Source organism: Petaurus breviceps, unplaced genomic scaffold (genome assembly GCF_028583685.1).
Source record: "Petaurus breviceps papuanus isolate PSGF00001 unplaced genomic scaffold, PetGlider_PUasm1.0 90825, whole genome shotgun sequence".
Classification (NCBI taxonomy): Eukaryota; Metazoa; Chordata; class Mammalia; order Diprotodontia; family Petauridae; genus Petaurus; species Petaurus breviceps.
This window is the reverse complement of record NW_027187353.1, coordinates 20,365,558-20,378,830: the sequence shown is the minus strand read 5'-3', so window position 1 is coordinate 20,378,830 and position 13,273 is coordinate 20,365,558. Positions and strand designations below refer to the sequence as shown.

Below are 13,273 nucleotides of genomic sequence, written 5' to 3'. Positions count from 1 at the left end.
TCCTGCCATAGCTACTCACTAGCTCTGTGACTGGGGACAATTCACTTAAACCTCCCTGGACCTCCATTTCTCCATCTCTGAAATGAAGGGATTGGCCTTGACGGCCTCTAGGGTAACATCTGACTCTAGATCTGAGAGCTTGTGATGCTATGACTGGACTCTCTTCTGTGTCCTCAGGAGGTATCAATAAAAAGGTGTGAGCTGAGGATATTTCTCTAAAAAGATACAAATTGAAGAAGATGAACTCAGCCTCAGCCCCCCACCAGGGCCTCATTCCAACAGGTAATGTGTCTTGGAGGTGCCCTGGGTAATGACAGTGGTGCTGGAAGGCCATGAGCTGGCCTGTAAAAAATGATGTAGGGGAAGTAGCGTTTTCCAAGACCATTTAACACCCAGCCCAAAATAGATCCAGTGGGCTGCCCTGCTGGCTGGGCCATAGCTGCTGCTGCTGCTGGGGGAGGGGATTCCACTGATGTTGGGGGGGGGTTCATGGAGGGAAGACCTTATCCGCAGGTCTCCTGGTCTTGCCCCCCTGTATTATTAATGATGATGATGATAAATGATGATGATTGCACTTATACAGCCCATTACCATTTACAAAGCACTGACAGATTTCCCCATTGTGTTCCTAAGTGGAGGCAGTTGGCCAACTTAGTTCTCAGGGCCAATGGCATACATTGTGGTAGCAGCGCCTTAGAGACCCAGGATCACCCGTTTAGAGCTTGAAGGGTCATCTAGTCCAACCCTCTCTTTTTACCTTTGAGGAAGAGGAGAGGTGAAACGATTGGTTCAAGGTCACTTGGGTAAGTGACAAAGACAGGATTTGAACTCAGACCCTCTGACTCCAAGTCAGCTGTGGCCCAGTGGGCAGTGCACTAGACCTAGAGTCAGGAAGACCTGAATTCCAATTCCAGCCTCAGACACTAGGTGTGTGACCCCAGGCAAGTCACCTAAGCTCTGACTGTCTCATCTGTTAAGTGGGGATCATAATAGCATCTGCCCCCGAGGGCGTTGTCAGGATAAAACCAGGGACGATTTATAAAGCGGGTTGCCAATCTTAAGGTGATGTGTCAATAGAATAATGACAATAATTGTTACTCTCATTACAAGGGCTAGCCCCTACTCATGGAATGGGAGTGTGGCCTGTTCTCCCCCTACCCCTCTCCAAGGGAGACTTTAATTCGTGTGTGTGTGTGTGTGTGTGTGTGTGTGGGAAGTGGAGGTTGGGGCCAGAGGCCTAGAATGATATTGATCTGCTCCCTTAAATATGGTTGTTGCTCTGGGGATGTGATTTTCAGGTTCAATGGAACTTCTGATCGCTGTTGACACACCCAGAGAGGAGAGTATCCGGGAGAAGGTGAATCAGGAAGGGTGACTGGGAAAAGGCCTTGGGTCTGGAAGGGAAGGGCTCCTTGTTAGCTTGGAGGAGAGTAGTTTCAGTTGAAAGATGAGGTCTGAAGACAGATTACAAGGGGTTTAAAAGAAAGCGAAAGGAAAGAAAGTGATTGTAGATGGGTGTCTTTCCCGAGGACTTTGGGGGAAAAGACATCGTACTATGGCTAATGGGGATGGTCTGTGCAGGGGTGAGGGAGATGTGATGGTGCTTGTAGACATCAGTGAAGGAGGCAGGACTGTGAGAGAGACTTGAGGATCGAAGAGAGAGGGCTGCTGGGCGAGGATCTGCTTGAGAGGCAGGGGGAGAGGATGGGCTGCCTGGAGAGACCTTTGCCTTGGCAAACACCATCCCTTCGTGAGCAACAGAAATGATAGTGATGATGGACAGGGGCTCCGAGTGGGGTAAGATGAGGAAGTTGGGAGGATCAGGAGGTCAGGACAAGTGTGTTCATGTCTTTTGGTGAAGTACGAGGCCTGACCTAAGCTGAGAGGGTGGAGGGAGCCGGGGCCTTGGGAGAGGAGGGGTTTGGAAAAGCCACCCTGAAGAGTGGGCCAGTGAATCAATTAGGGAGACATGGAAACACTGGCCTGCTACAGGGAGGGTAAATAGCATCAATGTGGGGGTCTCCAAACAGGATTTGCCCTGGCCCCCTCTGACTCTGGAGCCCGAGGCATCTTCCCCTGTGCCCGGGTAGTCCTTAGTTCTGGTTTGCTTCTGCCTTTCACCACGCCACCTTTGGCAGGTCACTTAACCACCATGGGCAGAATAACGGGGTCGGACCTGAGGTTCCCTAAGGTTCTAAATGTTCCCACGTCCCAGCTCAGTTACTGAGTGACCGCCTGGCCAAGCCATTGCCGGGACAGCCAATTAGAAACAGCCAGGTTATTTTTATCAGCAGCAGAGGGCCAGGCCTTGTCCCCCTGCTCTCTGAGCTGGGCCAACGGGGGTGAAATTTAAGAAACCAAAGACCACCTTTAGGAAGGGAAGGTCATTGTCTCTTACCTCCTACAAGAGGATATGTGTGCCGAAACTAAGCTAAAAATAAAGGGAGATAAAAATGAAATCATCTGCTTTTAAACCATATCCTGAATTTAGAAGTGAATTGCAGCCTTGCTGATCAGGTCAAAGCAATCCAGATGTTGCCCAGGCCTCTTCCTCCTCCCCCTGGTAGAGGGATGAGGCATGTGATGGCAGGGGCCATCCAGAGGGTAAGGGCTGGCATGTGTGATCATGGGCTTGGCGTGTGTGTTGTGGGAATGTGGTGGGGGCAGGGAGGATGACTGAGCCCAGGAGCTTTGGAAATGCAGGCGTGGATTTTGGAGGCCATCTAGATCCGGCCCCAGATTCTACAGGGGAGGAAACTGAGGCCTTGGGATTGACTCAAGGAATAAATGTTCTCAAGGGAGCACAAGGGAGAATGGGATAAAGGAAGGCAGAGGAAAGAGGCCCGGACTATCAGGGGCTCTGAGAAGCCCAAAGAGGGTCAGAGCATTGTTCCTTGCAGACCTCCAGGAAGGCCACAGAAGGGACGAGGGCATCTGACTTGGCCTTTGAGGGGGCAGGCAGAGAAGCTCCTGCAGGCTGTCCTCTGTTGAACATAAGCTTCTTGAGGGCAGGGACTGTTTCATTCTTTGTCTTTGCAGCTCCATTAGCAGGTTCTGAATAGAGGCTTGAAGATGGACAGAATGGGAATCCACCACTTCTTCTTGGGACTCAGTTCCCTTCTGGGTAACTAACATAGTGGATTAGAAGGTCCTCAGTATGTGTCCTTTCCAGATCCAGGCCTGCGAATGCTTCTGGGCTGTGCAATTAGAAGGGGCTTTAAAAGGCTCCAGCCCTGGGAGCAGGTTAGTGAGGAGAAAGTTGGGAGGAGTGCTAAGGAGCTGCCAGAAGGCCCAGAGCCATAGAACTTGGGGCTTCAGGGTCTGTGGAGAGAAGGCCCCAGAACAGAGTGGGGGTGGGGGAGAGGTCGAGTTCTTGCCAAAACTCTTCCCCTTCCCTCCCCAGCTCAACTTATAGTTAAGTTCCTTTGTATTTATTTAAACCCAGATTCCTGTTCAAGGGAACCCAACCCAACCCAGCCCAGGCCCTCTTGGTGTCCTGGGGAGTGGAGAGCTGTCCAGTCTTTTGCTCTGGGTCAGGAGGCTCTGTCCTCTCCCAGATGGTCTCTGTAACCCTTGAAGGCTTTGGGGGAAGTCTGGCCTTCCTTCTCAGGTTTGCTCCTGGGGGACAGACACGAGCCCATCTTTTTGCCTTGTTAACAGCTGGAGAGTTTGGAAAGACAGGTAGGTGGATGCCTGGTTAATCCTAGGGTACGTCCAATGCCCAAAGGGTGAGGCAGCCATTGTTGACATGGTGACGTGACCCCGCAGTTTACTGCTTGTGTGTCCTTGGTGGGCTTCCTTCTGATCTCCAGGACTTAGTTTCTTCCTCTGTCAAATGAAGAATGTCTTTCCTTTCTAGCGCTAATATCTTATCTCTTTGAGGATAGGAAGGAGGTGGGGTGGGGTGTGGTAAGGTCTTGGGCCGAGGCAGGCATGTTAAAGGCTTCCAGTTTCTGCCTCCCTGCTGTTCAGAGCTTTGTAGCTCGATGTTCCGTCATGGATGTTTCTTGGTGGGTCCTGGGGACTGGGACCTAGAGCCAAGGCCTCTCTGTTCCTGAAGAACATGGCTCCCATGTTGTGTGCATGTATTTGTGTTTCACAGGAGGGAGAGTGTGAAGGAGGTGCGCTCCCCCTCCATCCCAGGTGGTTACCTCCATGGGCAGAGGGTAGGCCCTGTTCAGAAGCAACCCTCAGGGAGTAACTCCTAGAGAGACCAACTGCTACCTAGATGGTGAATTCAAAAGAGGGCTGAGGGGTGGCTAGTGGTGCTGCCGGGGATAGATCACCAGCCTTGGAGTCAAGGACCTGAATTCAATCCTGACCTCAGACACTAGCAGTGTGACCCTGGGCAAGTCACTGAACCCCAATTACCTAAAGAAAGAAAAGAAAAAAGAAGGCTGATTTTGGAGTCACAGGACCCAATTCTGAATAAGTGTGCTGCAATTCACTACTAGTATGACCTTGGGCAAGCCTCTTAACCATAAAATGAAGGGGATTGGACTAGTTGGCCCCAGTGACTCCTTCTGACTCTAGAGTTGGCGTTGATGCCCATTCTTCTCCCCTAGAGGATGGATCTGGGCCTGAGGATAGAATGGCTGTACTTAGGTGATCTCCTAGGTGGGTCCCTGTAGGGCTAGGAGTCACCTAGGGGCAGAGGTGGGGTGGGGTTTAACCAATCTTGGTGGGTCCTGGTGACTGGGAGATTTTCCCACCCTAACTGAAGTATTTGTTCCATCTTCCTACGGCTGACCATGTTTGTTTGTCCTGGTCAGGATGGCCTTGACTTCAGCGGCTTGTTTGTTTTAGGAAGGGGGACAGGATCTCTGATTGGATTGGCGTAGGGAACACTTGCTTTACCATCCAGATCACCCCTGCTGTGATGCTAAGGATAGGAAAGAATTGCTTGGGGGACTGAGTAATTAAGTGACATGCTGAGGGTCACACAACCAGCATCTATGACAGGAAAGGCTTAAACCTGGGTCTTTTTGGCTCCAAGGATGGTTCCCTCTCCACATGCTCTGCTGTCTTGGCCGTTTAGCTCAGATCCTGATAATAAAATCAACCTCCATTTCTGTTTGCTTCAAAGCATGCAAAAACATTTTGTTCACATCAGCCTAGCGAAGTAGGTTGTACAAAAAAAAAAAATACCTTCATTTTACAGGTGAGGAACTGGAACAGTGACTTGTCCAAAGTCATGCAGCTAGTAAATGGAAAATCTGGAACTTAAACCGAGGCCTTCTCTGACTCCTGAGTCTAGCTCTGTACTGTAGCATGCCGATTTAGGTGGGCAGGGATCTTCTGGGAAGCATAGAGCTGGGATCTGAGCATGACTCATCTGACTGCAAGCCCAGTGCTCATTTCTCTGTACATTGACTCTCCAGAAATAATCCTCTGACTCTTTCCATCACTCCAGGATGCCTGCCTGGTCCTTCAGGAGGCAGCAGATAGGGGCATGTGAAAGGGTCCTAGTGGCCCACTTCCTCCCCCCTCCCCAATTCCACTCCAGAACTTCTCATTTCCTTCCTCCAGGAGAAGGCGGCCAAGGATGAGCAGGAGGCCAGGACGCTGCATCTCCGCAGCCTGCAGTACCTGGAACGGTACATCTTCCTGGTCCTCTTCAATGCCTACCTTCACCTGGAGAAGACGGGGTCCTGGCGCCGGCCCTTCAGTGTCTGGATGCTGGAGGTGAGTCTCTGTCACTTGGGTGCCCAGGGACACCCGTTTTCCCTTCTTGTCGAGGGCTTTGAGATTTGCTTGTTAAGATGACACAGCAGCTCCTTGAGGAGAGCCGCCAAGCAGGCCCTTCTTTGATACTGAATAGTAGTCGCTAACATTTATATACATCGCACTTACCAGTTTGTGTTGTTCTGGCATGCCCGATTCTTCGGGACTCTATTTGGGGTTTTCTTGCTTGGTAAAGACACTGCAGGGGTTCACCATTTCCTTCTCCAGCTCATTTTACAGATGAGGAAACTGAGGCACACAAGGTTAAGTGACTTGCCCAGGGTCACCCAGCTGAGGCTGGATTTGAACTCCGCAGGTCCAGCACTCTATTCGCTGTGCCACCTACCTGTCTTTTACCTCACTGATACCTCACAACAACCCTGGGACAAAAGTGCTCTTAGCCCATTTATTGAGAGGAAACAGGGTCACCCAGTTTGTTAGTGTCTGGAGCAGGATTCACACTCAGGGCTTCTTGACTCTCAGATCAGGCACTCCGCCCACCGGGCCCCCTGGAACACTTACTTCACTTTCCTCACATGTCCTTGGGAGGTAGGGAGTAGAAAGGGATACTGCTCCCACTTTACAGATGAGGCAAAGAATCCCATGGCTAGGACTGTCCGAGCTGCAGTTCACAGAGGTAGAAAAGGCCTAAGCTGGGTCATTTCAGGTCTCCTGACTCCCCGCTTCAGCATCCCAGGGCCGGAGCTCTTTCTGACTCTGCTTTCTGGATCCAGACACAAAACCTCTCCCTTGTGCCGGCCCTGCAGATGGATCCTTGATGATGGCTGCCTCGTCCCCACGCTGAGCCTTCTCTCCTCTGGATACTGGCGTCCGTGGCTCCTGGCCAGGATGCTTCCCTCCCCTGCGTCTCCCTCTCGCAGGTCCTCGTGGGCCTCTCTCAGCCCTCCCCCAGGATATGTCTCTGTCCCTTTTTGTTATCCTCTCTCCTTTCCCCGAGATGCCAGGCTGCCCCTTTGTCTCTAGCACCGAGTGTGGGGACTGGTGTTTTGTATGCTTGAGCCAGAGGACCTTGTTCCTTCCAGTACTGAGAGTCCTTGCATTTCTGTAGGGCTTGTCTCATGTTACCATGGTCTGCCTGGCCTCCCGTGGTGGAGTCCCTCCATACCTTTGTGACGTCTGAAGAGTGAGTCCTGAGGGTCATAGATTCACAGCCAGGAACCCTTAATGGGGGACAGGGCACAGACTCGGGAGGTCATCTCCCCATTTTACAGGTGAAAACACTGAGCCCCAAGGTCATAGATGACTGACCCCAGGTCACAGAATGATTAAAAAGCTGGCACCCTCATGGCCACACCGTGCTGCCTGATTGATGTTTCAGCCAAGCCTTTGACAGTCTCTCATGGGGTCATCAGAGCACAGCTGTGCCACCTTAAAGTCTGCCACGCACTTTCCAAACATCTGCTCTGCAGGCATCATTACCCCCATTTTACAGATGGAGAAACTGAGGCTCAGGGAAACAAGGGAATTGTCCAGGGTCACACAGCTATTGTGTATCTGAGCCAGGATTGGAATCCAAGCCTCCTGGCTGCATGTACACCTCCCACGATACCCTGCTACATCTAGGATTTCGAAGCTGTCAGGGATCTCAGCCCTTTCTTTTCATCCACAAAGAAACTGAGGGAAGGAACTAATCTAAGGTTGCCCGGGATTCTTCACAAGGGCAAGGCCTCTGACTTTAAATTCGGTGGGGAGACAGGCTTCCGGACCTTTGGTTTCCTCTCGCCTATTCAGAGCTGCCGGCACGGTGGAAATAGCCACGTTGTGGGTAGGAGGGAGGTCCCCGGGGCCCTCGCCTCCTGGTATGACCTTCGTACCCTATAATGCTGGCTTCCCCAGGGCCAGGCCTCTGCTAATTACCCCATCTGCAGGAAGTTCCACTAGCCCTCCCCCATTTCCCAAGCTCATGCCATCCCTGAGCCTTCCAGCCTTGGTTCACGGCCCGGCACTGGAATTAGCATTGGCCGACCAAGGGTGAGGCCCTTGCATGAGCAGGAAAGATGGCGTCCCCAAGATTAGGATCTGGAGAAAAAAGCAGAGGCTTTGCCCATGTGGAGAGGGCCCTGAGCTGACCTTCCTCTGAGGTTCAGGTGCCAGGGATCACTTGGGACCGGTCCTCATGGGGGTGTGGTCACCGCTGCCCCCAGCACTGCATATAACATGGGCACGGGCTTGAGTGCCAGTGCCCTTGAAGGAGGGTCTGACGGCCAGAGTTCAAAGGCTGAGTCCTGGGGCCTAGCAAAGTATGGGCTTTCAGGGCTCACCCAGCATTCATTAAGTGTGAGCTAAGGACTCTGTGCGAGCCCTTGGGGGCATCCTAGCTTTACACCTGAAGGCGCTTGGACCAGTTAATCAGCCCATCAGGGAGCAGTGACTTACTCCTCATTTACTGTGCGCCAGGCACTGTGCCGAGGGGCAGGGATACAGAGAAAGGAGAAACCCAGAAACGATCCCTGCCAAGTTAGGAAAAGCCTTTAGTGCCAAAATGATCCCCAGGTAATAGGGAGCCATTGTAACTCACTGAGTGGGGGGTTGCCGCGGTCAGGTCTTTGGAGGCTGAGTGGATCCGGGGGAGGCCGGAGCCTGGCACTGCTCAGACCACTGGGCTACTGCCCAGTCTGGTGGTGAGGGCCAGAATTAGGGGTGTGGCTGTGAGTGGAGAGAAGGGGGTAGGTAAGAGATGGATTACCTCATCGTTTTACAGAAGGGGAAAATGGGGCCAGAGCGTGTGACTTGCCCAGAATCATTCAGGTAGTGAGATGCCAGTGACCATCTCTGCGCCTTTGCCCAGGCTGATCCCCCCACCTGGAGGGCACTCCCTGCTCCCTCTTAGACTCTTCTTTGACATTTCAGACTCGTCTCTGCTCCAGGTCTCCTCTGGGAAGCCTTCCTGGATGCCCCCGCCTTGGGTGCTCCTCACACTGCCTTGCATAAGGGGTCCCCAAAGTCTGACCATTGACTATTGTCTTAGGGCAGCAGTGGCCCTGAGACTTTGGGGAGCCCCTCTGTTTCCTTTTCTGCATGTGGTGGTGTCTCCCTCCAGGAGAATATGCTGTCTCTGGGTCTCCGTCTCCCCATGCAATGCCTTGCACAGAGTAGGCGCTTTGTCCGTGCTGTTGGATTGACTGACTTGAAGTGTCCGTGATGGGTCTGGACCTCAGTTCTTCTGGCTCCAAACCCAGCCCCCTTTTTGCCACATGCTGCAAAACATAGAGAAGACAAACTGTGGCCTCCGCACCCTCTCTGGATCTCGGGGAGCCTTTCACCCGGCCCCCTGGGAGTCTTTCACCTGGGTCCCCTGGGGAGCCTCCTCTTAGGGGGGCACTGTCACTTTCCCTGCCCTGGCTTTCCCTTTCTCCCCTAAAGGTCCAGGCAGGCATTGGTGTGGGATAGAAAGGGGGGATGCTGGGTCCCACCAAGGCCAGAAGGAGACACCCTCTCCTCCCTTCCCTTCCCTTCTCCAGGCCAGGTCCCTTTCCCTTCCAGTTGCTCTCTTCCTTTCCCTGGATAGGGTGCAAGAGGGTCAGAAGTGGGGTTGGGGTGGAGTGCGTTAGCAGCCTTTGGAGTAATGATTTCATCCTGAGGCCCCGAGGGGAGCCAAGTTTGGACTGGGGAGAGGCCTGAAACCCCCTCTGTTCTCTGTCCCTCTTTTGAAAAAGAGCCTGCATGTGTGAGGGGCTTGGTCTGCTTCTGCTCTCTCCTCGCTCCCCTCCTCATCTCCTGGGGTGGGGGTGCAGAGAAGGGGCCCCAAGCTCGTGGACGAGCTCCAGTCTGGACTGGCCCGGTGGGCGGCCCCAGCCGTTCAGCCGAGCGAGACAAGGCCACATTGTGAGCCGGGGGGACAGTGCCAAAGCCAACAGGCCTGCTCAGGCTAACTCCAGCAGGTACAGAAGGGCCTGGCCAGGCTGTCACAACCAGAAGGGGCAGAGGAGGTGACCTGAACTCCTTCCTTTTCGCTTCTCCCCTCTCTTGAGCCCCAAAGGGACAGCCAAAACTTTTGTTAGTCTGAGGGAGGGAGGGGACGGAGGGGTGGGGGAGGGAGAGGGGACAAAGTAGGGGGAGCAGAGGAAGAGGAAGGGGCAAGGAATGAGGGAGCAGAGGAAGAGGAGGGGGCAAGGAGTGGGGGGAGCAGAGGAAAAGGAGGGGGCAAGGAGTGGGGGAGCAGAGGAAGAGGAGGGGGCAAGGAGTGGGGGGGAGATGAGACAGGAGGGGCAGGAGGAGGGGAAATGGGGTGTCCAAAAACACACATTGAACAGACTTTTAGAGCCAGGAGGGCCCTTAGACACCACAGGCTGACGTTAGGGGGGCGGTCCATGAACCTGGATGGGAAGAATATTCTGATAACTGTATTTAATAAAAACTGGCCCTTTTTGAAGTCTTGATTCAGTTCTATAGATCCTGAGGAGGAGCCCACAGGCTTCCCCAGGCTGCCCCACGGGTCCTCCCAGGGTGGCTCACACAGGTAACAAGCAGAGCTGAGTCTGACCAGGTACTACATCCCATGGTCTTTCCACGGCACTACCTTACTTTTCAATACAGCTAGATGGCGCCACAGTGCAAAGAGCTCTGGTCCTTGAGTGCAAATGGAGCCATAGATTCTTCCTAGCAGTGAGACCCTGGGCAAGTCACTTAACCTCTCTCTGCCACAGCTCCCTCCATTGTAAAGTGGATATCATAAGAGCACCTGCCTTCCAGGGTTGTTGTGAGGACCAAAGGAGATCATAATTTGCAAAGTGCTTTGCAAAACTTAAAGAGTTAATATAAATGCTTGCTGATGTTATTAGCTATAATTTATTTTCAGTTTTATTATTTGATAAATAAAATATAATAAATAGTTATTGTGGTTTATCATATAATTTATTATTATTTATGCATATGTTCATGCACAGATCTGCAAGTAATAATTCTTTTTTTTTTGCCTTTTGGAGGGCAATTGGGGTTAAGTGACTTGTCCAAGGTCACATGGCTAGTTTTTGTGTTAAGTGTCTGAGGCCGGAACTGAACTCAGGTCCTCCTGACTCCGGGGCCGGCCCTAGCCTCCCCCAAGTAATTCTTTGTGTGAGTCCTAAACACAGCATTAAGTGACTCAGTTTACTTCTATGTATGTCTTATTTTCTGGTCTTTTCCTCAGGGTACCCCTGGAAGGCAGGCCAGGTAGGTGGTTAATCTCCATTTTAGAAGAGAGGAGACAGGCTGAGAGAGGCAGATTATTAGCTGAATGGTATAGTAGAAAAAGCTTCAGCCCCTCCCTCCTTTCACTGGTCTAGTGGGGACTGTGCATGTGTTACCAGATGCCAGGGTAGCAGCTGGTTTTACTTACCTGTTTTTTTCCCCATGTTATAAAGGAAATGCTCCCTAGGGGTTGGAGATGGAGTAGAATGGGGCATATCCAGAATTATTGTCACATACACACACGTGTGTGTGTATGTATATATATATGTATGTATAAATAACATACACACACATATATGTAAAACAAAAGACATCTATTTGGACAAATCTGTATAAACCTTTTAAAACCATTTTTATAAACCATACAAAAAAAAGCATCTATAAAACTTTCTAAAAAAGAACGAGAAAGTACCTATTTATTTTTAAGAGACCGTTGCACTTGGAATCAAGCTTTGCTGGGGACTAGCTTACCTCCTATGTTCCCTGGCCACATCCGAAGCCTCCTTGTGTATAAAGTGCGGGTTTGTGCAGCGTCTCCTCCCCAGGGACGTTGTGGGGAAAGTGTTTTGTATTTTATAGGAATGACCGCCATGTTTCCTGTTGGGGTCTTCTAGGTAGTAGGTGGGGGAACCAGGACTTGAACCTGGGTCTTCATCCTCTCGGCCATTTCCTCTGCCCCACACACTGCTCTCCAAGGTGGCTCTTTCCTGAAGACCAACTTCAGAGAGGCCTCCCCATCTTCTCCCCGCACTCATTAATTTTCCCCAGGTACCAAGATGCTGCTTTTGGGATTCTTTAGTGCCCATCACCAAGGCCTGTGCCTCAGGTCTCATTCTGGAGAAAGGGGATTTGATAGGCGTAACTGACCCCTCACCCATGTGTGGACATTCCTGTCCTTCCAGCCCTGAATATGTGTGGATAGGGAAGGGAAGGGAGAAGGAGGGAAGAGAACAAGTGTTTATTAAGCTCCTGCTGTGTGCAGGCACTGTGCTAAGTGCTTTGCAGAATCGTCTCATTTGGTGGAGATGCCCATGGGTGTGGTCTGGGAGAGCCTGGTTGCTTCTTCAGCGACATTCTAAGTCACAGACTTCCATTTATCCAGCCTCCTTTCTCTTTCCAGTTCCACTGTTAGCTCCTGGAAGGCAGACACTTTTCTTGCCTGCCTGGTGTTTGGATGGATAGATGAATAAATGGATGAGTGACCAGGGGAGAATGAGTGAGATTGCGTGGGTGAGGTGGGATACAAGAGGGAGATGAGGGGAAGGAAGGAGGGCATGAGGGAGCTGGAATGAGCCGGGCGAATGTATGGCCCAGCCACAGCCCTGACCCCTGCCTGCCCCTGCCTGCCTCCTGCCCGTCCCATCCCATCTTCTCTCTTCTCAGGTGGCTGCCAAAGCTGGAGTCTACGAGATTCTCAACCAGCTGGGCTTCACTGAGTTTGAGACGGTGGACGACAAGCCCCTGTCAAGGTTACGCTACCGATGGCAAGAGCGGAGCCTGAGCCCCGGGCCCTTCCTGGGGGCCTTCCTGTAGGAGGCAGACAGCAGCAGCCCACCAGCCATGCCCCATGGAAGCTTCTGCCGCCGGCGGTGGGCTCCTTTCCCTTTCTCCCTTTCTCTGTCTTCGTTTTCACTGGAGAAAGAGGGGGATGGGCCGTGGCCTGCAGGAAAAGGCTTCTCCCTTTCCAGGAGAACTGGGTGGGGTGTGGGGTGGGGGGGGAACCTGCATTACTTATGAAAGAAGCTTTGAGAGGGACCTTTTTCGACACAATAAACCATATTGTAAATGAAAGGAGTGCCATTGGACCGGCGCCTTGTGGCATGGCCTATGCTTGTGCTCAGGAGGATCAGGCCAGGCACGGGGCCTCCCAAAGACCCCCTTCCCCACCCCCCAGTCAGAGCTTTCTTTCTCTCCTGGCCCCCACCCCTGCCCAGTGTCAGTCTATCTATCTGTCAGCACACTGCCCAGATGACGCTGATTTTCTTAAGTACCCTGTGTACTTGGCTCGAATTCCAGCTGTGTATTTAGTCCTGGGCCTTTGATGTTCCCTGGCCTTCCCTGCACCCATTTTCATTGCTCTATGAAGCCTTGAGATGGAGGATTCCTCTCTTGCAGCCTTCATTCAACTCAGGGCTGCAAACATTGTGTGCAGACCTACTGTGTGCAGATGCCTCGGGAGGGCTGTGGGATGGCAGTATTTCTATATCCCCACCTGCTGTGGGAAACATAGGAGTGCACATCCAGAAGTCCTCTAGTCCAGCCCTCTCATTTTACAGATGAGGAAACTGAGGCCCAGGGAAAGGGAAGTAATTATATAGTGAGTAAGTAGCAGGCATGATTTGAACTTAGGGACTGCAAC

The 13,273-nt window shown here is 52.1% G+C and overlaps 1 protein-coding gene across 3 annotated transcripts in view; it reads left to right on the top strand.

Annotated features, from left to right (window-relative positions):
* PALD1 (phosphatase domain containing paladin 1) overlaps positions 1 to 12,676 on the top strand; it is a 90,963-nt gene extending 78,287 nt beyond the window's left edge. For all 3 annotated transcript variants that reach the window (XM_069071442.1, XM_069071443.1, XM_069071444.1), the window contains 2 exons: positions 5,530 to 5,685; positions 12,298 to 12,676. In XM_069071442.1, coding sequence (XP_068927543.1) covers positions 5,530 to 5,685; positions 12,298 to 12,447 — 306 coding nt within the window. In that variant the 3' untranslated portion in view covers positions 12,448 to 12,676. The remainder of the gene's footprint in view (positions 1 to 5,529; positions 5,686 to 12,297) is intronic.
* The last annotated feature ends 597 nt before the right edge of the window (positions 12,677 to 13,273 follow it).